The following is a 21,219-nucleotide window of genomic DNA, read 5'->3' as shown; positions in this document are numbered from 1 at the left end:
GGCAAACCCGTTTGTTGTTCGCTTGTAGCGGTGTAATAATATGACAACACGATTGGAATGAAGGGTCACGTCTGCAAGATGTCAATGTGTTATGACGTAGTGACATCTTGACTGAACATTTTAATTTGTTCCCTGTTTTTGAAATCCTATTTTTTTTTAATACATATAAATATATTTGCATTCAAAATAGTGTTTTTCTCTCGCTTCTTCTCTGTCTCATCTGATTTGTTCTTTACTTTTTGAAAACTACACCCCCCCTCCCTTCCCTCCTTCTCACGGCAACTCCTCACACGACTAAAAGACAGCTAACAATCCACTGTGCTCCCTTATAGGTCTCCCCCTTGGAATAACGCCAACGGGAAGCTGTGCTGCGCTCCTCAACCCCTCACCAACTGCTATGGAGGCATGCCAAGCCATGAGAGTGACCTTTATCACGCCATCAATGCAAGCTCCGCCGTTCAAAGAGGACACAAGTAACCTTTTCCTTGTTATCTAAGAAGGAGCTGTTGATCTGAAGCGAGGGACTGGAAACCAGAGGCCGAGAGAGAGATAGAGAGAAGAGACTCGAACAAACAAACAAACAAACAAACAAACAAACAAACAAACAAACAAAACACACAACGACAGGATGCCAAAGCGGTCCGAAGAGATGCTGGTGGATCTGTGGATGTCCTTGCTATTGGTGTGGATTACTTGTGTTCCTTGTGTGTCTATGACTCCCATCATAGGCCAGTCCAAAAGCACACAAACCGGTGGGTCCGCAGCGGAGGCGAGCGGTCCTGGCGAAGGACAAAGATTACTGAGCCGCGCCAAGAGAGGATGGGTTTGGAATCAAATGTTTGTGCTGGAGGAATTTTCTGGACCCGATCCAATTCTGGTTGGCAGGGTGAGTGCTGCGATTGTCAGCGTTATATTAAGCTCGCTTATCGTGTGGAAACATTAATTCGACCATTTGAATGCTCCCTCCGTTCATTTTTTTTTTTTACTTCCCATGGGCAGTGTGAGGGGTTTTTGGTTGTCGAGGGGGAGCAGAGATATGGTGACAAGAGAGAGGGACGAGGGAGGGTGGGGGCTCTTTGGAAATAATTAAACTCTCATCAAATAATGGCAACATTTTCTGCTGTGTTGGATGTCCTTGAAATGCAAGAAACTGTGTAGCAGTAACACAGAATGTTTCACCTCAGTTTGAATCTTCCACACAAAATACTTGCACGAGAAATGCTCTTTTTCTTTAACTTTAATCCACAATTTTCTGCTAGATCTATTTTTTAAAATATCTCTCTCTCTATATATATATATATATACGGGCACGGTTTAATTTGAGTTGTGCATAACATAGGAGAGGTTTATTTGAGGTGTGGGTGCTTTTTAAGAGAGCTTTATTTTAGCTATGGTTGGTTCTATAATGAACAGAACTGTGGACTGATCCTGCGGCTAAAGGCCACCTGCTCCCTGGCCTGTGTGGAAGTGTCAGGCAGGTTTTCAGAGGAGGGGACGGCTGCTGGCCAGCGCAGCCAAAGCAGCTTGTTCACAGCTCATTGCTGGGCCTCACCTGGGGAGAGTCAGTCTGGCTGCCGCGCTCGCTTCCCTCCCCCAGAATATATATCAACCCAGCCTCTCTGGCACGGACAGGAATGCGGGCCATCAAACATATTTGATCTTGTTCAGTAATAGCTTTTGCAAACAGTGTTGTGCTGCCTAATTGGTGGACCTTTATTGTTTACGACACATTGTAGTGCATTGTACTATATTTTATTTTCAACCCCGTGGCACCTGAAAGCACTGAAGCAAAAAGCTGATGTTGCACGAGAAAAATAAGTCACTCGGCCCATTTAAATACTTTTAATTCCACTTCCTCTTGTTGTTTCTTTCCTCTTTTCTTTCTTTCTTCTTCTTCTATCCCCAGCATTGTCATATGGCTGCATCAATTAAACATTTGCCACCATGTGGGATTTGCACCTGTGTTCTCTAAATACCATACGAACACAAAAATGCTGTTAAGTGATGCATTAATTTTTCAGGCGAGTCAATTAGGCAGCCTCTGCTGGATTCGACGAGGGCTGCTCATCAGAACGCTGGAACAAACAAGCACTCGCCGAGGCCGCGGTGGCCGTACCTACGTGAGCTCGGAATTTAAAGGTTAGCTCTCAGCTGCCAGATATTGAGCATCAAAGATTTGACATATCAACCTGGTTAAATATGGATGGATATTTCACCGGGAAATGTGTCTCGAAAAAAGAAAAAGAAAAGCCACGGACGAACAAGATGGATAAAGGAGTTGTGACTCATAATTCCCGAGCTCACACACTCTGAATATCACGCTGCGCGCCTGTGGCCTGAGTGTGAAGCGCTGCTCAGATTGTCAGCAGAGGATTGGTGGCGCAAAATCAAGTGTGCATGAAGGATGCTTCCTCTCGAGGCCTCGGGTAATGCTTCGCAACAAACTTGACTGTAGGACAGGTTAGTCACAGGTATGAGCATCTTTCCCCGTCGGAGGACATTCGAGGATCTGGCGCAGGCGGGAGGGGGCGGGGGGGATGAAGAAGAACTCAGCATTGCCTTTTGTGAGGCAACAACGATGATGATGATGATGGGTTGCGTTCACTGCAAGGTTAAGTGCTCATGACTGTGCCTGGCAGAGCTGAGATAAGTCCTATGTTAAACCAAGATGGCACTGTATTGGTTTAAGGCTATAAATCTCCCGGTCCCTTTTCTTCCCCTTTTCTTACGCTTAGTTAAAAAATGAATCAAAGGTGTGATTCAAATTGGTCACACGGATCTCTGTGTATTTTGCACAGTTTCCCTCCCCTTTCCGCTGCGTGTGTGGCTGTGAGCCTATTATCCAGGAAGTCCAGGCCACGATTGGACTCTTCCCATCCCGTAGTTTTTGTGCATGCGTGCACCCTAAAGGCTTAATTATACAGCGTGTGCGTCCCCCGATCTTGGGCTTGCGACCACGGCTCCCCTTGACCGCTCCAACGGCGGGAAAGCGGCGTGAGAGATAGTGTTTGCGAGAGCGACAGGGAGAGATTGCGCCATCGATTTTTAACGGCGTGTCATTCTCGGTGTTCTCTCTCAGCGGAAGCTATTAGCATAAACGCAGGAAAGCAAGGGGGCGGGGGGGGGGGGGGGGGGGGGGGTGTTTAGAGGAGAGGGAGGTTGTGGAAGAGCGAGGGGGACGGCCACAAGGCGTGACAGCAGCCTTCCCCTTCGCTGTTCTTCTCCGGCAGCGTCATTTTCTCTTGACATTGTGATCCACTGAGTGGCGTGTTCGTCAGCCCCCGTCAGGCTCGTCGGCGTCGGGGGAGCGGACATGCAGTACCTGTTAAAGTGAAGCAGGGGAGACAGCTGTGAAAAGCTTGCTGCTCCGGCTGTAGCTTAAAGCGAACACGGCGTCGGGAAGGGATTTTAGGATTACTCATCGTGAGCCAGGGGACGGTTCAGAAATATCCCGTCATTAAGGGTAGAAATAAGCAAATGGAGTGTTGGAGGTAGATAGGGCTCCAACGTAGCGAGGCAACGCGCCGGCCCATTGTTGGCGACGAGTGGGAGACGCCACTTCAGCGAGTAAAGACTCTCATGTAGGGCAAACAGAGGGTACTTTAAGGGAAAGCAGCTCTTGAGTTACAATTGCACAGCCATGATGAAAAAGTGTAACCCGGGTTTTAAAATAGAATCAGCGTTCTTCAGCATACATGGTTGTTGTAGTGTTGTTGAAGAACTTTCTTTGTCTTCTTTTGCACGAGGCCAATCCAAACCCAACGCAACAACGTCAGCCATGTTTTCCTGCCATTTTTGCCTCTTCAATCAAAGCCGTTTCAATCGTTCAAACCTCCCAAAGAAGCAGCTAATTTACACCGGGCCATTAAAGGGAAAACATTGGCTTCGAACAAAAAAGACAAACAAGTGAACAAGTTGTTGCGTTTGCACCAAAGCAAAATCTGAATTCTTTGCTTTGTAGTGCGAGACAGATTGATGGCAGTTAGCGCCGCCGTATCTAACAGCCTCAGACGCAACTTTCCAAGGCTCCCTTACTTGCCGGCGATCACTTAGCATATGGCGTGTGAGGATTGATAATGATGGATTCCAGTCTTTCCCAATTGTAGTGCAGATGTGCTAAATTGACGGATCCCTCATCCCATTGTCCAATGCTGGTATTCACGGCATTGTATGTGTTTTTTTTGCACAGAGAGATAATCAATCATTAATATTCATTTATTCAGGCTGTACTGCAAGACTGACAGTGATACAGAAACGGGGGAAAAAGGCTTTGATTATTGATTCAGTAAAGAAAATGGATATGTTCAGAAGAAAGGCACTGGCTTTGTCTTTGTGTGTGCTGGGGGAGAGAAACACAGGCTTCCTTCTTCCAAACAAGCTGTTTGACAGGATTCCCAGCGAGAAGGGCCACAGTAGCATCGTATCGGCAGAGGGCTTGTTCTCGCTCACACAGGCGGTACCCTCTAATGCAGTGGTTCTCAACCTTTTTTCAGTGATGTACCCGCTAACCAGCGCAAAGCATTTTTGGACGCTGTTTTCGTCAGGCTCCGCCCTCTGCTGGGCTTTATTGGGCGGAGCCTGGCGGCACGAGGTTAGTCGCCACAGCCCGCCTACTTCTTATGCTACGCTAATGAACATTCTTACATACATAATGTACAAAAACACGCCCTGTCGCTTCTTCCAGTTTAAGTTAGAGCAAAGGTTACGATATTGTAACCCTAGTTCTATAAGCACAGGTGGGCTCTGCAGCTGGTGCGCTGTAGCTGAAGAGGGTGTGGGCTAACAGGCAGCTGGTGGCGCTGCCCTGTATACTGTGGCGTCCACACATATATGTGGAGGTACATCCTGATTGGCTACGCTGAAGCACATTTTCTGTGGGCGGATGCATGTCTGTGCTATGACTCACAGTCCAGTAGAGGGCTCAACTTGTGCGCATAGAACTAGGGTTACAATATTGTAACCGTTGTTTTACATTGAGCTGATCAGAGCCCACAGCATGGAGACGTTGACTCAGAGTGTTTCTCAGAATGAAGCAGGTGCCCTTAATATGCATTTATTCATTTACTGAATGGTGTATCTGATGAAGTGGCATTTCCACGGCTCACTGATATTCTATGTTTACCATCTCGACTAGGATCGAATTCAATTCAGAACTTTTTGTTCCTTTTGTTGCTTTCTGCTCTTTGGACTGCGAGAACAAGATGTGGGACATAAGTCTATAAATACTGATGCGAGCTGCTTCTGCTCGGCCGGATTGCTTCTCGGTCTCCGTCTCCGTCCTCCACCTCTTCCCCCTCTCTGTGTGACGGGGTGATTATGGAGAGAGTGACTCTTGAGCCAGAGTAAGCTGGCCTCCGGTGCCAATGCGGTGCGGTACGGTGATATTGTTAAAAATCTTCTCCAAACTGTCTGGTTTTAGCCATGCGGGGGCAGCGAGTCAGAGTCGCCGGCGAAGCCTGAGACTCCCCGGTGCTGCTGCAGGCCTCACTGCTGCTGGCTGCAGACGGACCGAAGGTCGATCCCCCTTGTCGCGGCCATGTGCCCCCTCCGTCCCCCCCGATTAGCGAAGATCCCGGACCTTTTTTTAATCTGCATTCACTCCGGCTCCGTCAATTGAGCGGATATCTGCCTCCGCCTCTGATTGATGGACGGGGAGTGGGAGTTAACGAGAATATTAGCCGAATTATCGCTAGTGATTGATAGCCATTATGACACATAAATTATAAGCATTGGCTCGGCTATAATACATTCTGAAATATAGCCCAAATTAGACACAGGTTCCAGTGCCATAGTGGGAACGGGTTGAATGAAAAGAAAAAAAGCAGAAGCTGTCATTAAATCCAGGAATGGAAAGCCCCGTCGATGCTTGTTGGACTTCGTTTCATGCCATTCGGTTTCTCACACCCACAGCAGCTCCTGGAATACAGCTCTGTAATCTCTCTTCAGGCAGCACCACAAAGATCCATATTGAGCTGCAGTGTAGCAGCAGCTCCTCTGTCTCTCAGCTCTTAGATCTCCATCCCCTCCTCTTGTGTAATTTAGCAAAAGAAAGGGAGGGAAAAAACAAAAACAAACACACATGCTTGCCTCTACCTCCATTCCCGCTCTCTCCCCGAGGCTCACCTGTACAGTATATCACTAATGCCGGCAGGGCCATTATATCAATGGCTCCATGGTCACAGTCTCCCTGTTCCTTTCCAATCTCTCCCTCTGTCTGTCCCTCCCGGTCTGTAATAAAACACTGGGCCCAGCGGTGGCTCTGATAGAGCTGTGGGATCACATTAGTGCTGCCCTCCAAGAGCCTGACAGGTTGTCTATGGCTCTGTGTTGTCGTCCTGGTTCCCATTAACAAGCTGCGTACGTGCACGCGTACGCGCTCGCACGTGTGTGTACGTGTCGTACAGTCGCCCGTTCGGTTATTGGTGTTATGGACTGAAATGAGATCGGCTCGGAGGAGTATATTTAGACTTGAGGGTTATGTGTGCACCAGTAAATACAGCGTGTCCATGAAGCTTTGTGTCTTTGCAAACATTTGCCGGAGTGTCAGCGGAGTCATATCCATGAAAGATTCCTCTCTGAACTGCTCTGTGTGTGTTTTGAGCAGAAATTGCAGTGTGATTCCGGTGACCTCATCCTCACTGGCATTATTGCTTTCCGCTTGTATCTTAAACGTTATTGCCAAGTGGTATTACCAGCCTGTCAGTGATCATTTAATAGAAGCACTGTGAAGTACGTTGAAATGTGGCAGACTTGTTCTTTTTTCCCCCCCAAATATCACTCACTCTCTCTCTGTCTTTCTAAACACGCCCCTCCCCTCGCATGCACTGAGCGGCCGCCGTGCATTGAGTCCCATGCTGCGCTGCGTCTCTCCTCCCCGCCTATTTTCACCGGGGAGCTGAAATCATGTTTCAGCTGAGAGTATCGTGAGGATCGCCGGAAGCTCTCCTGTGTACATGCATCAGCTGCAATTATGATTTAACAGGAAAGCACATCCATTCGCGCGGCTTTCAGAGTCCCTGAGCAAAATAACAAGCTCGCCGCTATCACTCGCATCTGTGGCTCGGCGTGATTAAATCCATGTTGTACAGTGTGTGTGTGTGTGTGTGTGTGTGTAGCAAATGGGCCCTTTATGGTTTCACCTTGGACCACGCTGCTGCGATTAGCCCTCTCCCGTGTCAGTGTTTTGTCAGTCAAAGTCTTCCTGTGGAAATCCCCCAAAAGCCCCCTCCTCTCATTAAGTCCCCCCCCCCTCCCCCCTCCTCTCCTCTCCTCCCTCACACTCCCTGGCTCACCGGGCCTGGCCTGTGCGGAGGTGGAGCGCTTAGCAGGCTAAATCATTCTGGCTCTCTGCCTTGAACTTTGCTCTAACTAATTTATAGGAATTAAAGCACTTCACCTCAAAAGCTCGGCTCGTGCGCCGCTTTGGCTGAATTAGCCCGGTTCCCTTTCCAAAAACGTTGCCTTGTTTGGATTACACCCTTCTTCGAAGCATCGAGAGACGCGTTTGCAATCTCAGGCTGAAGCCACGGCGGCCGTCGTCCCGCGCTGACATTTTAAACATTTGTTGATTTGTCAGACGAAACAGCGGCTCGTGTGTTACTGATCTTCTGAGCCTGACGTCGGGCGCTCTGCGTACTTATGAAGCCGCGCCGCGCTTCCCAGTCAAAACACCGGCCAAGCGTCGGTAGCAGTAAATGAGGTTACAATTATTCAAATCTGATTAGTCAAATCAAAAGATTATAATTACCTGAAACCTGCTAATTGGCCCTTGCCTCTGACAGCGTGGTTGCGGGCCCGGCGGCGGCGGCGGCTAAAGACCCCGCACCCCCGTGCCAGTGGGCTCGTGTGGGCTCAGTGCTGGGCTGGGCTCCCCCGGGCGACGGCTCCCCTCCTGTGGACGGAGCCCAGCGCATGTGAAATGCTGCAGGCGGCTTATCCCTGCGCCTCTGCTCCCATACACACATCCCATCAGCCAAACTGGGACTGCGGGAGTAATCTGGTTAAGAACGGATGTTGTTGTTGTGCGACTGGATGTGCATTTTGGCTTCACGGTTTCACTGGGAGCACGTGGGCTGGAGGCCGTGGAGACAATGGCGGGAGGGGGGGGGGGGGGGGGTGAGTGCCTATTTCGAAGATGACAGTCCTCAAACCTCTTCCTCCGCCTCCTTACTCCCTCCCACCCTCACTCCTCTCCTAGTTCCTTCCTTAGCTCGCTCACCCGCCGCCCCATGCGGCATAATAACAACAACAAAGCGGCCGCGGTAAACAGTGGATTTGACATTTACTTGTAGATCGGTGTCTTCACCTATAACAGGTATTAAAGATGATGATTATCATCCCCGCTGAGTGGATGGCAGAAGGTTGCTCACCTCAATCATGGAGTTGACAATAAAAAACACACGTAGACACACACACACACACACAGAAGAATCAATGCTCTTTTCTCCCCTTCAATGCAACCACTCCTGATTCTGGTATCTGGGTGCCAACAGACTGTAGCTTTGACCTTTCTCACAAATGAATTATTTTGGTTTAATGATCTCTTCTGCAGAGAGTAAAAAAAAAAACAGCTGAAATAAAAGCCAATGGAGGGGAGGGCGCAACGTAAAAGGGCGACACTTTCACCCCGCATCCAACCCGACTTACACTCTACTTGTGATGACACCTGTAGCCCTCTAACAATGCATGTTCCTTGTTTTTGAGTCTCCAAGGTGCATGTGACACATCTAGCCTGAGCCTTATAAATGAACTGACTTCAAGAAAAAGAAAAAATACCCTGGATGTAACAAGCAGGTGGTGATGATGGAAACACACAGGCGCGCGCACGTGTGTGTGTGTGTGTGTGTGTGTGTGTGTGAAAGTGACACTTTTTTTTCCCGTCTTTATTCCTCCAATGTTTGATTAATTCGCCTTTTTTTCTTCTCCCCCGGATCAGAAAAGAGGTGGGCGGGAAGTGGAGGAGGAGAGGGGCAGACGCATGAAAAATTCAGAACGTTATAATATAAAAATCCAGATGAATCATGAATGCCTAATGGGAATCATGGCCGTGCGTGCAGGATGTGAGAATTGTTCTCAAAGAAACCGCGCGCGCACAAAGAGACACGCGGCGTGACGCGCCGGCCCTCTCAGCTGCTCCGTCTCTCTCGATGGCAACCAAATGAGGTGTTGAGGGACAGTGAATAGAGGATGCCAGAGATATGCGGAAAAGCTTTTAGGGGGTACAAGCCGTCTGGTATGGAAGTCGAGCTAATTGCCTTCATGCGAGCCGCGACGGCCTGTTGTTGTGCTTGTGGATCGGACATCCACCCGTCCTCTATCTGATGAATTATGAACTACATCTTTGCTAACACCCGGTCTTCTTCTATTGTGTTTTTAATAAAAGGCCGAGTTCCAAGAAAAACGTCTGCTATTATGAATAATAGAACATCCAATTAGTGTAACATCATCGCAGATGAATTTGATGAAAGAGCAGACTGGTGTAATGTTGGAGGAGCGCGAGCATTTAGTGAAGTTATCACAGTGTTTGAACGCGGCGAGCCTTGTAGGTTTTGATTGCGTTGCGGGTTTTGACTCGGTTACACAAGATTAAACCACGGGGAGCGCTTTTTATTGAGAATTACCGACAAGGAAGTTTGAGCTGAAGTTCAAATTATGAATTTCACTTTTTTGGTGTATAAACTATGTTGATGCCGCAGCTACTTAGCATATTGTTGTTGTGTTTTTGAGAAGAGGATGAAATCATTTTTTTGTACATATTTGTGAAAAACAGCGCCTCAGCCTCGAGCTCCCTTGACAGCAGTGGACTGATATTTGAGAGGCAACATGGCTGGAAAACAAAACCAGAAAAAAAGGAGTAATATTAACTGACTGGAGAACGTCACACTCGCGTTCAAATGTTGAGACAAGGAATGTTTTCTCTTTGCTTTCAACACAGCAGCAGATCCTCACACAACAGCTCTCATGGTTTCTACAAGGAGGGATTTTATCTTTTTTGATGCGTTTTAATGATCAGTCCCTGCTGTGTTTAGGGTGATAGCAGGGTCGTCCTTCAATCAGAGGATCGGCGGTTTGATCCCCGGCTCCCGCTAGCCCATGTTGATGGGACAATTCACCCCAAATGTCTCCCGTAGCGGTGCCTATGGTGTGTGAATGTTAGCTACCGGTACTCCTGATGGGCAGGTGGAACCTTAGCCCCTCCCATCAGTGAATGAATGAGTATGAATGGGTGAATGATGACAAGTAGTGTGAAGGCGCTTTGAGTGGTTGGAAGACTAGAGAAGAACATTTAGGCCCCAAAACTAACTGGTTAGGTTTCGGGAATAGATTGTGGTTTTGTTCAAATAACTATAGAAGACAAATAACTTGAGACGAGTACAGCGGTCTCCTGGGTGAAAGTCTGGGGTTTTGAGCACCAACCAACTACCCACAACTACACACCAAGTCACGTTTCCTGGCTCATGATTACCTGGATTACATTTCTAGTGCATTACTTTGTACCAGTATAGCCACAAACAAAATGTGAGAAAAGCTGGTTGAGAGGTTTTATTGTACGGCTCACCATTTACGCCCACCAGCGGTTTAACTCTCTGTGTAGCCGTTTGAATAGAAGTAATATTACACATAATTCTCACTGCTGGCACACACAGAAATTGCACAAAGTACAGTCCTGACATTTTCCATCGATACCAAAGTTTCAGACCAACAATACTTTTGTAAAATACTATTGTAATGGCTGCTGTCACAGCAGAAATGGCCTCACTTTCATTTCACTTACATTTAAAATAGTATACAGATAGACTGTGTAGAAGAAGTGTACGTCGCCCAATGATCTGTGGGCTACGGCTTGAAAGCCTTAAATTCAATTATTCCGCCATAATTTGCTAAATGAACATCATGCTGTATTGAAGAAGACTTGAAACTTGAGATTGAGACATAACTCATGTTCACAATGTTTTCTGAGGGAAGAAGAGTAATTTTCTCATAGACTTCTATACAACCAGAGGAGTCGCCCCTGATGGCCATTATAAATGATGCAAATTCATGGCACTTCCTCATTGGCTTCACTTTTCAGAACCGGATGTTGTAATATAAAGCGTTTCAATAATTGTATGCACATGCATGAGAGGCTTTGTTAATATAACAGAGCTTTCCATCTCCTCAGCTTATCCTGCTCTGGGTCACAGGGGGCTGGCAGCAATCCCAGCATGCACTGGGCACGAGGCAGGGGTACACCCTCACAGGCTGCCAACCTATCACAGGGCTCAACACACATTGACACGTTCACACTCACATTCACACGTACAGCCAATTCAGAATGTCCGGTTCACCGGTTAACCTGCGTGTAGCATCGATGTGCTGCCATTCATAATTAATGGTGTTTTTCTAGGGGGTTTGTTTTTGCCAATATACTTATAAAATAGTGCTGAGACAAAATAAAAGCTCCATTTGCTCATCGCTTGTGCGATTAGGAATGCCATTTGAGTCATGCATTGAACTGAATATACCAAAATACAACATTGTCAACAATATTATCCTTTGAGGGAATTCTCTTTCAGCACACGAAGCGTAGCGATACTTTGAAATTTCACAAAAACTAGGAGCTGTGTCTTGGAGGGACCCCCCCCCCCCCGTGCCCCCTTCCTCCTGAGGTGACTCCTCGCCTCTGAGAGGAGGAACACTCTGCCAAATGGCACGCTGCCCTTTCATGTTACTTTCTGTGCTTCGTCTGCGTCGCGAAGGCCGCCGCCGTTAGCCGATGAAGACGAGGAGCAGCTGTGGCGAGGCGGCAATATTTTAATGGCTCCACAGATCTTTGAATGGTTTGCCATCGGGGGAGAGCGACCCGGGCCAACCCCAAACCCATTGTAGCCTTCCATCTGGATGGGAGCAGTCACACAGGTCCCACTACCCCGTCTCAATCTGTGCAGCACTCCCAGTGTTTACAGAAGCCGGCGCCCGCTTGAATCACCACTTGCCAAGATGTGGCATGTTTATCAGCGCCCATCCGTGCTCGCAGTAGCACACACACACACACACACACACACACACACACACACACACACACACAGGTGCACGTGCAAACACACGGTGTGTGTGCGCCTCGCTGAGTGGCCAGATAAGAAAACATGACATTATCCTTTTGGTGTGTCTGTTGTACCTATGCGTCTGTGTGTGTGTGTGTGTGTGTGTGTGTGTGTGTGTGTGTGTGTGTGTGTTTGTATGTGTGTGTGCCATGAGTGTGCAGTCAAAATGCAAATGTCATATCTGCCTTGATGACCTTCTTCTTCTTTGTAGATGCCCACTGTTTTTTCTCTCATAAACACCGCGCTGATATGCTGGGACGTGTAATTACCACTCTGCAGCCTCTTTATCAGTTTTCTGACAACGGCCGTCCTCGTCGCCGCCGAGAGCTGTTTCCTGTGTGTGTGTTTAACGTGTGCGAGGCGCTCCTGTGTTCCTGTTTGCACAGCTGAATCCTACAGTACACTTGTCCTCATACAGTACACGCTGCCGCTCACGCTCACTAAAGACAATAGCACATATTTATGAGTCAGTTTAGCTCAACAATAGTCGTAATATCCCATTTATTATCCAGTTATTCATCTGTGAGCTTCTCATCTCGGGGGATCATTTTCAGGTAACACGCACATGGAAATAGGGCGGAAGGGTTTAACTGAGCAGCGCGCTGTGGAACTTCAGCAAACACCGCCGGCGCATCAAGCAGGATTTTCAGATCAGGATTTTTTCTGCACGCCCAAAACGTGTGCGTGAACAAAGAAGGGGCGGAATCCCTGCCTTTGTTGCATCACCGGCATGGAAGAGAAAAAGCATGTTCTCTGCTCTCTGCGTTCGTCGATAAGGATCACACTCCCCAGGTTGGATTAGGGCAGAGGCCGTTTGATCTCCGGCGGTTTTGCATAAAAATCACAAGACTCCTGAATCCTGCGAGCAAAAGGAGCTGAGTTGGCTAATTGGGAGGTGCATGCTGGGATGGACACACTGTAGCCCCGCGTCGTGTCCTCAAGATGCCTTTGACAAGGCCGCAATTACAGTGAAGTCAGAGTGCTGCGTTAATGGCGCTTTCAGAGCGTAGCAGGGTAGAGGGCTGGGAGTCACGCAGCAATTGACACACTGTGAGCGAGCTTTTAAATTGAGCGCGCACACACACACACACACACACACACGGTATGCAAATATCAACGTATTCCGATCGCAGCGGGCGATCAGACGGGAAACGTGTCCGTCATCTCTTAGCGGCCGTGGTCGGCCTCAGCCGTACGAGGAAAAGTATCCTGGGAACGCTCCGGAGCTGCGTTCAGGGCCCCCCGCTCACTCCGCATCAGATCCACATGCGCTTAAGCGGCTAACGCAGCTAAAGCAGGCAGGGAGGGAGGGAGGGGGTGCCAGTTACGGAACTTAATTGCTACTAATGACCATTAGGAGTTTGGTTTTCATCCTCCAGGGGCCGTAGAAAAGGCCTTTCGTCTTATCAGTTGATTAGGAGCAAATAGACGGGGCCGGATCCTGCATGTTAAGTAAACAGGGGGCTGGAATGGTGTTGCTCTGTCAGGGGGAAAGCCTAATGGAGTGGCGGGGAGCTCATCCTCTGCTAATGCCCGGGTTCTAACAAATGGACAACTGCTCACAAAACAGCACCCGGCTCCACTTGTCAAAGATTGGTTTGTTTTTTGTGTGTCTTCTTCCCCCCGTTGAAGTTGTATCTATTAAAACAAACAGAAACAACAACAAAATGGTTCCATCAGTTCTGGCTTGGACTCGGTATACTTGTCCTGCTGCTAACTGCAAAATGCTGCAGACCTTTGTGCTGCTCTGTAGCAAAGGCACTTATGCCTTTCCAGCATCAGCGCTGGCATCCAACTGGCAGCCATGCCAGCAAAGTATTTTTATTTATTTGTTGGGGGGGGGGGGGTTCTTTTTTTTCTCCTCTCCGTGGATTCATTTGCATTATGCAAATGACAATTGATATGGATCTTCTCCCCTCCGATGAACATTTTGCACAGCAATTTGCCAAGCAAGTAATTACTTATTGATAGAATGATATTACACAGGAAATTGTTGTGTAAAATGGCAAACCCATCTCATTCAAATGGTGGCAAAAATAATAAAGAAGAGCAACAATAATAAAATTAGAAATCATCAGTTAAATGGACAACGGAGATGCGGAGGATCGTTCTCACGGCGCTCCTCTTCATCGCCACCTGTGGTTGGGCTCTGGGCTCGCAGCTTTGCATTTTAATGAATTCCAAACATTATTAAGGATACGAATTCACTGTCTCACTCGACTGCTCCACGCAATGTAGTTGAGCTGCAGGAATATCAGCAATTATCCACACCGTGATGGAATATGTACGCTGTGTTTGTGCAACCTGCATGTCACGTTGTTGTGCGGCGATAATGCTTTTCTCTTTTTTTATGTTCTCGACACGAGTTGGGGAACAAAACAAATGAATTCCTCAAATAGTTGTAATCATTTTTTTAAATTTACAGTATTTGATAAATCCTACCGAAGCAATAGATCGCAAAGTGGGAAAGAAAATGACTTTTCAACATCTTTTTATTGAGATGGACATCAAGTTTTCAGTTCTGTGTTAAGTTTGTTTCAACACAAGATTCACTGTGTTGAATTATAAATCAAAGGCTAGATTCAAAACCTGTGTAAATATATATATATATATATATATATATATATATATATATATATATATATATATATATATATATATATATATATATATTTTAATAAATATATGTATATATATGTGTGTTTTTTCAGGCCACGCAGGTTTTAAACGCAGTGTTAAAGCAACATCAAAGCAACCCAAAACATGCAGTACTGTGACCTCTGGTAACCTTGAGAGAACATGAGTCATCCACGTCGATAAAGCGTTAGTAATACCACTCCAGCAGGATCAGTGGTCGGTCGCAGAAACATCAGACTCGTTTTTAATTATCTACTCCATAATGACCCGTATCACACTATTATCACGTTATATTTCCTTTTGTCTGTTTGCAGAAATACATTATTTCCCAACGCTTTGTGTGTTTGTTCCAGCTCTGATATTGAGCATCTCCAGAGATTGGCACCTGGAGGAAAACGGAAAAGGCTAAAGAAGAAGAAGAAAGAAAAAAAAAACTTGTGTGCAGCTGCATTTTCTTCCTCAGTAATCGAATCCCTCAAAAGGGGGTCCATTTTTCTTCATCTCCCCAGGTCCACAGGACCTTTAAACAGAGCAAGGCACCGAAAGAAGGCGCCATAGAACACAATTATAATTCCAATATAGTCTTGTAAAGAAAATGTAAACAGATAGCCAGGCTGCAAAGCTGCCCCCATTTTCCCAGAAGACTGGTAATAAAGTAGAAAAGATGTAATACTGGAAGAGGCTTTTTACCCCCTGTCCCTTTCTCACTCCAGAAATTGAAAAGTGTGGCTCTCTGCGATGACACTGGTGGAAGAAGGGAGGCTCTGAGATTTATGAGAGGTTTAAAGGGCCGGCCGAGGAGGGGCGGATTTTTTACCAGAGGCCTTAATGCGGTTTTGCAAATGAACTCTAATGCACGAGTATTGATAAGAATTAATGGCGGTCCGCAGTGCTGCTACAGCCCCTGCTTCCAGGATGCAGTAGCTGCGCCTGCTTTGTCGCAGACTTCATTTCCAGAACTCTCCGGACTCTGACAGACGGCCCCAAAACGAGCCGCCGACCCCTGCAGACATCTGAACGGGAGCAAATTGGTGGCAATTTTTTTTGATTTGAAAGAGCGTGCAGCTTTCACATGGGCAAGCCCCATTTGTGTTGTTGTGTTTTTCCATCCCTCTCAATAGTTTGTCCTCCTCTCTTGAATATTCTGTTTGTTGTGCGCTGTCTTGGGGGTTCGCATTTGTTTCATGACCAATTCTGTTTTATTAATTTTTTCCTCCAAGTTTTATTCTCCAGTCATTGGAAGGCAGAGGAAAACAGCAGTAGGCTGCTTATGATAATTTCCTGGCAGCGGTTGCAACTGTCCTAATAATGATTACTGGTGGTGGGAGCTGCTTGGGCACACAGCTTAGGGGTGTGTGTGTGTGTGTGTGTGTGTGTGTGTGTGCGTTCAGGCCAGAATGTTGCACTCAGTCACAGCAGTCATCGCTCTCCAAATCATCTATCATTCATACTACAGAGAGAGTTGTAACAGTTATATAAGGTCAAGAGTGTCGTTTGTAAAACAGCGCTGATGGATTTTATGCCGTTTCATGTAAAGTATTCTGTTCTTGTTTAGCAATCCGGCGGTGATGACCGACGCCTGCTGTGTGTTTTTGAGATCTTGTAGCGTGACCTTTAGCGATGCGGTGCGAATGCAATCTGGTACTCACTTAGCCCGGAAAGAAGAAGAGGCTCCCGGAGCCGGTTAGGGGGATGTATGTGACACGGCCGCGAGTGTAAATCACAGCGGGAGCCAGAGAGGCGCGGACCAGCGGGCGGATACGTGTTGTGTGCCCCGTCCGTCCTCCTTGTGTATACGGGCGAGTGTGAAAGAGAGAATCGCAGTCCGGTCCAAGAAGCAGTAAGGCCCGGCAGGCCGGGAAAGCGTGGAGGAGGAAGAGGAGGAGGAGGATGGGGGTGTGTGACAGTTTAGTGTGAGAAGGGGAAATGGCACGGTGCTGCCGAAGCTAGTCATCCGTCTGCTGTGACACCCAGCGTGCATGGAAGATGTCCCCGGGACTCGGCAAAGGCGGAGAGGAAGTGTGGTCGTGCAGAGGAGTGGGCGGCGGAGTGGAAGTGTCATCATACTCTGTAAGTGTCACTCTGTCTCTGCTTCCCGGTCTGTCCCTGCCCAACATGCCGCAAATGTTCGACCTCGCTAATGCACAAAAAAAATAAAAAAATCTTTTCTTTTCTTTTTCCTAAACCTGGGCTGCTTTGAGAATCCTTTTTCTCCGGGTTTGTGAGAACTTGAACCTTCAATCACAGTCCAGGGTTTGACCACACACTCGCTACACGCACATTGTGCTGCTCCTTATAGCAACAAGGTTAAATTGAAACATTTGTGTGTGTGTGTGTTTGTGTGTGTGTGTGTGTGTGTGTGTGTGTGTGTGGCGAGGGTTTTTCAATAGGGTGCTTTCTTCATCATAAAAAAGGATTTGTCTAATTCTATTTCATCCCCAGATTTTCAGAGGCGCAACTTTTACGTTTTTGAGAAGAAAATAATTCCTGTGAAACTTTTTTCTCATTATATCATGTTGGATTTGTATTATTTTGCAAATACAGCATTCAGATTGGGGATTGTATTTGTTAAATTCTCAGATATATTGTCATCATGCAGGAATAAAGCATAATAATAACCAGATAACATTAAAACACAAGTTTTATACAACAGCTTGTCCAAATAAAAAAAGAAAGTATTTTGGGGACTCGTTCATCGGCGTGAGTCCCGGCTGCTCACTGCATTGAAAAACTAACAACATCACTCTAAGTCTGCTGTGTAGTGTCACTCGGAAATTGTGTCAGAAATTAATCAAATTGAAATACGAGCAAAATGAGAAGAAAGTATCATGTTTGTCACTCGTGGCGTTAGAAGTACAGATGAAACCGAACCTTGAAGGAAAAAGAGTCCAAGCTGCTCACTGGAAGTCATTATGTCTCGTATGGATGCACATGTGCAGGTAAAGATACACCACAGCCGCTGCGGGCGGAAACACGATAAATTGAGGGATGACAAAGACTGGATAGGGGCCGCTGACAGCAGCCATGAATTGTGGATCATTTGCAACCGCTACCTGCCACGGCTCAAGGTCTGATTCACAAAGATATCGCTGTAATGTTATTACAGGGCCAACTGGCCTGCAAAGTTCTGCATCTGATTGCAGTGATCTATGCGGTGAGGTGACAGCCGGACAGGGGAGTCTCAGGCCCGTGTCGACGCTTTGTTCTTCACTTTATTAAATACCAGCGGTGATCCCAGCGCAGCAGGAAGCAGGAGTGCGTCTCCTCATCAAAAGTTTTGCGGATTTACGCGCGAGACACAGCAGAGTTACTGCATTGATTATTTAAATATCTCTTTTTTTTCATGTATTAAAAAGAAAACCGACATGAAGGAGACTCTAATTTATTTAACTTCATGGTACAACGTTCTCTGCATCCCAAAATGAAGGAGTTGGAGCGGACACCCGTTTATGAATACTGCAGCTGCTCCCACCTCTCTGAAGACGCTAGCAGAATGTCACTGTGTAGCTGCTTTTTGTTTGGCAGTACAGTTCGGGGTACATTTCACGTTTTCCATGTAGCTTTAAATACAAAAGACACACGGTTAGCCACGCAGTCATTTTGTGAATTAGCCCCTCGGTGTGCGAAACACATGCACACGTCTTTCTTATCCAACGCTGTAATTGCGTTCTTCATTTCAAAGACTTGCAACACTTCACATTACATTACACACATTAGGACCAGTAAAAGGTTTTCAGCCCAAATGAGCTTTTCCTCTGCGACAAAAAGGTGTCTGATTGTTGCACACGTTGAGGCAAAGCAACAGCACTCCTGGTGTAATGGAGGAGAAGGGGAGCGATGCGAATAGTTGTGAGTCCCTGGGAGGCAGAGGGACAAAACAATTCCACGAAGGCCGTTCCGTCTATCCAAGGGATACGATGAAGGGTGACTCCTCTAAAACGCTTTTGCTAATGACTTTTTTTAGTCTGTTCATTCATTAGCAGGAGACACGGACAGAGAAGGAGTGGGATGACGTGCAACAAAGGTCGAAACATCCAACAAAGGAATACAGCTGGGACCTTGTGGGGATGTGGCATCTTATTTAAAAGACTATAGGAAGTCACAGATGGAAGATAAACGTATCAAAGCTATTTATTTATTATTTTTTGCCTGTATGTTCACAGGTGTTAGGCATATACCGAATGTAAGGTTATCCATATGAATGCATGAATAGGGCAGAGCTATAACAACCATGTTGAAAGGACATGTCTAATGAAGGCTGTGCTCCACCTGAGCAACAACATGGAGCTTGTGCTGCCATAGCAACTTGCTTCTGAAACAAACAAAAAAAGAATAATACATTACTTATGTTTTGCAGGAAGTACCCATAACCTTACACCTTATTACTCATAATTATACATACTTGAGTAAATACACACAGGAGCTCTGGCAGCAACATGTATTAAAGTAGCAGTCGATGCAGACTGGTCTCTTTCAAAGTGTTGTATTCTTATGAATATTATTACTGCAGCCAGGGAGTTTATTCTTGATAATTATTGAGAGTATGCAGGATATTAAACGTGTTCTAAACTAAATACACAGCCCAATGTCGCCAACTCTTTAACAATGAAAGTAGCCAGAAGCAGCAGCTCCAAAAGTCCCTAAGTGGAGTGGGGAAGTCACCGTGTCGGCAGCACTGACAGCCCGTCCCTCCAGGCCGCCCACGCAATTATCATATTAATGTAAACAACCAGCATGACTACTGTCATCAAGTATAACACAGACAAATGGTTTGGAGAGAAGATTAACCAACACTCGCTTTATTATAAGTAGCGTGTTCATTTGGGATTGATGTGGAACTTATTCTAGTGGGTTCATATATTTGCCGGGGTGGTTTAATTTCTAACACATTTTGCGAGCTCTAAAATGGGTTTTAGGTGTGACAGTAAGTAAGAAGCTGCTGTCAAATAAACGTAGCAGAGTAAATACAGTATTTCCATGTGAATTGTTGTGAAACACGATTGGAAATTCTCAAGTAAAGTGCACATATCTTAAATATATACCGCTGTGTAGTACCTGGGTAAATGTACTTAGTTAGTAGCAGTTTCCACCCGGGCAGTCAGGCTAATTCCAAGAGTCTACGTGTATTAAAGGCCACGTTGTGTCCTCTCAGGAGGATTCTCACTTATTCCATGACATGCCGGGCTTTACAAGCACTACTTATTAATAATGTTACCTTTTGGTTATCACGTCTCTCCCAGTGGGTGGCCCAGTTGGGAGAGGGAGAAAGACAAAGAGAGACAGACAGACATGGCTGCTGGGATTTTAATGGCTCCAGCTTTGCCGAGTGCGGTCACGAGCCTCCGCTGCACCGGCGAGGCCTTAATCAAAAGCCCCACACCGTGTGAGTGACAGCATCAAAGTGCATCTGCATACTGCGGGGAATTCGCCCCAACTTTCTCGTTTCTTCACAATCAGAGTGAGTGCGGGGAACGGAAACGCACGCTGCGATGATTTCTTCCTCTTTTTGTCTCTCGCCCCGCAAAACAACACGAGCGCTTATCCCGTCCGCCTGTTATGTTTGTGTACATTATTCCACGACCCTCAGGAGAGGAGGGGGGGGAGGAGAGGAGGGGGGAATTAAAAAGGAGAAGAAAGATCTGAGTAAAAATGTGGAAAAAGTGAGAGAAACGCTGCAGAGAGAGAGAGAGAGGGCTGTATTTTCACACCATTACTGTTTGTAGCATTTTAGCATTTTAGCACCCCCCTCCCCCCCTGCATGAAAACATCTCTCAGGAACCGCAGCACTAGCGGCCGACCGACAAACACGAGTTGAATGGTTTTCCATGCTTGAAGACATCACAGTGGCTCAGAGGCATTCGCGTTTTGTTGTTATTCCGTCTTCCCACTTTTGCATATTTCGCCATCAATATTTCAAAAACTACACTCTCTATTTTCTCTTTTCAAAGAGGTAAGAAGAAAAACAAAAACGAAGAAAAACAACCCCAGCAGGATGAGAGCGCGTACGTACAGGTTTACACGCCCTCCCGCCCATTAGCCGATTGGCTGCTGATGGAAAGGACTCCTCTGTGTGGCTCCACACAACTGTTTGCTCTTGTTATGTGATTGGTTTTGTTTTGTACTTGCATCCTTTAGACCTTCCAGTCGCCCGCCCCTCTTCTCAATGTGACTCCCAAGCGCCTCCGCTTGGCGTTGCTGTCATTAAAGGAAAAGACCTGGACTACACACTTGCTAAACACACCAAATGATATTTATTTCCCCGCCTAATGACAAAAACGAGCCCGCAGAGGGAGACGCCGATTGACACTTTAGTTTTTCCCTTGAGCTCTTAAGAGATTATCTCTCATCCAGTGACCTCTCTTTTTGATTTTTTCTTCTCTTCATCCACCCGTGCCGTCAGTGCGGGTCAGTATGTTTGGCCACCCCGGTTTTTCTGTGTGTGTCAGCATTTTTGCCAGCATCTGGAGCGACTAAATGGATATTGGAAGCTGTTGCCGCA

At 46.7% G+C, this 21,219-nt stretch overlaps 1 protein-coding gene across 1 annotated transcript in view; it reads left to right on the top strand.

The window, feature by feature from the left end:
• Positions 1-628: 628 nt before the first annotated feature.
• cdh8 (cadherin 8) overlaps positions 629-21,219 on the top strand; it is a gene marked incomplete at both ends in the record, with an annotated part of 93,199 nt that continues 72,608 nt past the window's right edge. The window contains one exon of the mRNA XM_079216897.1: positions 629-886. Coding sequence (XP_079073023.1) covers positions 629-886 — 258 coding nt within the window. The remainder of the gene's footprint in view (positions 887-21,219) is intronic.

Source organism: Taurulus bubalis (genome assembly GCF_910589615.1).
Source record: "Taurulus bubalis genome assembly, chromosome: 4".
NCBI lineage: Eukaryota > Metazoa > Chordata > Actinopteri > Perciformes > Cottidae > Taurulus > Taurulus bubalis.
Note: the sequence above shows the minus strand (reverse complement) of the source record. Positions and strands in the feature narration are given on the sequence as shown.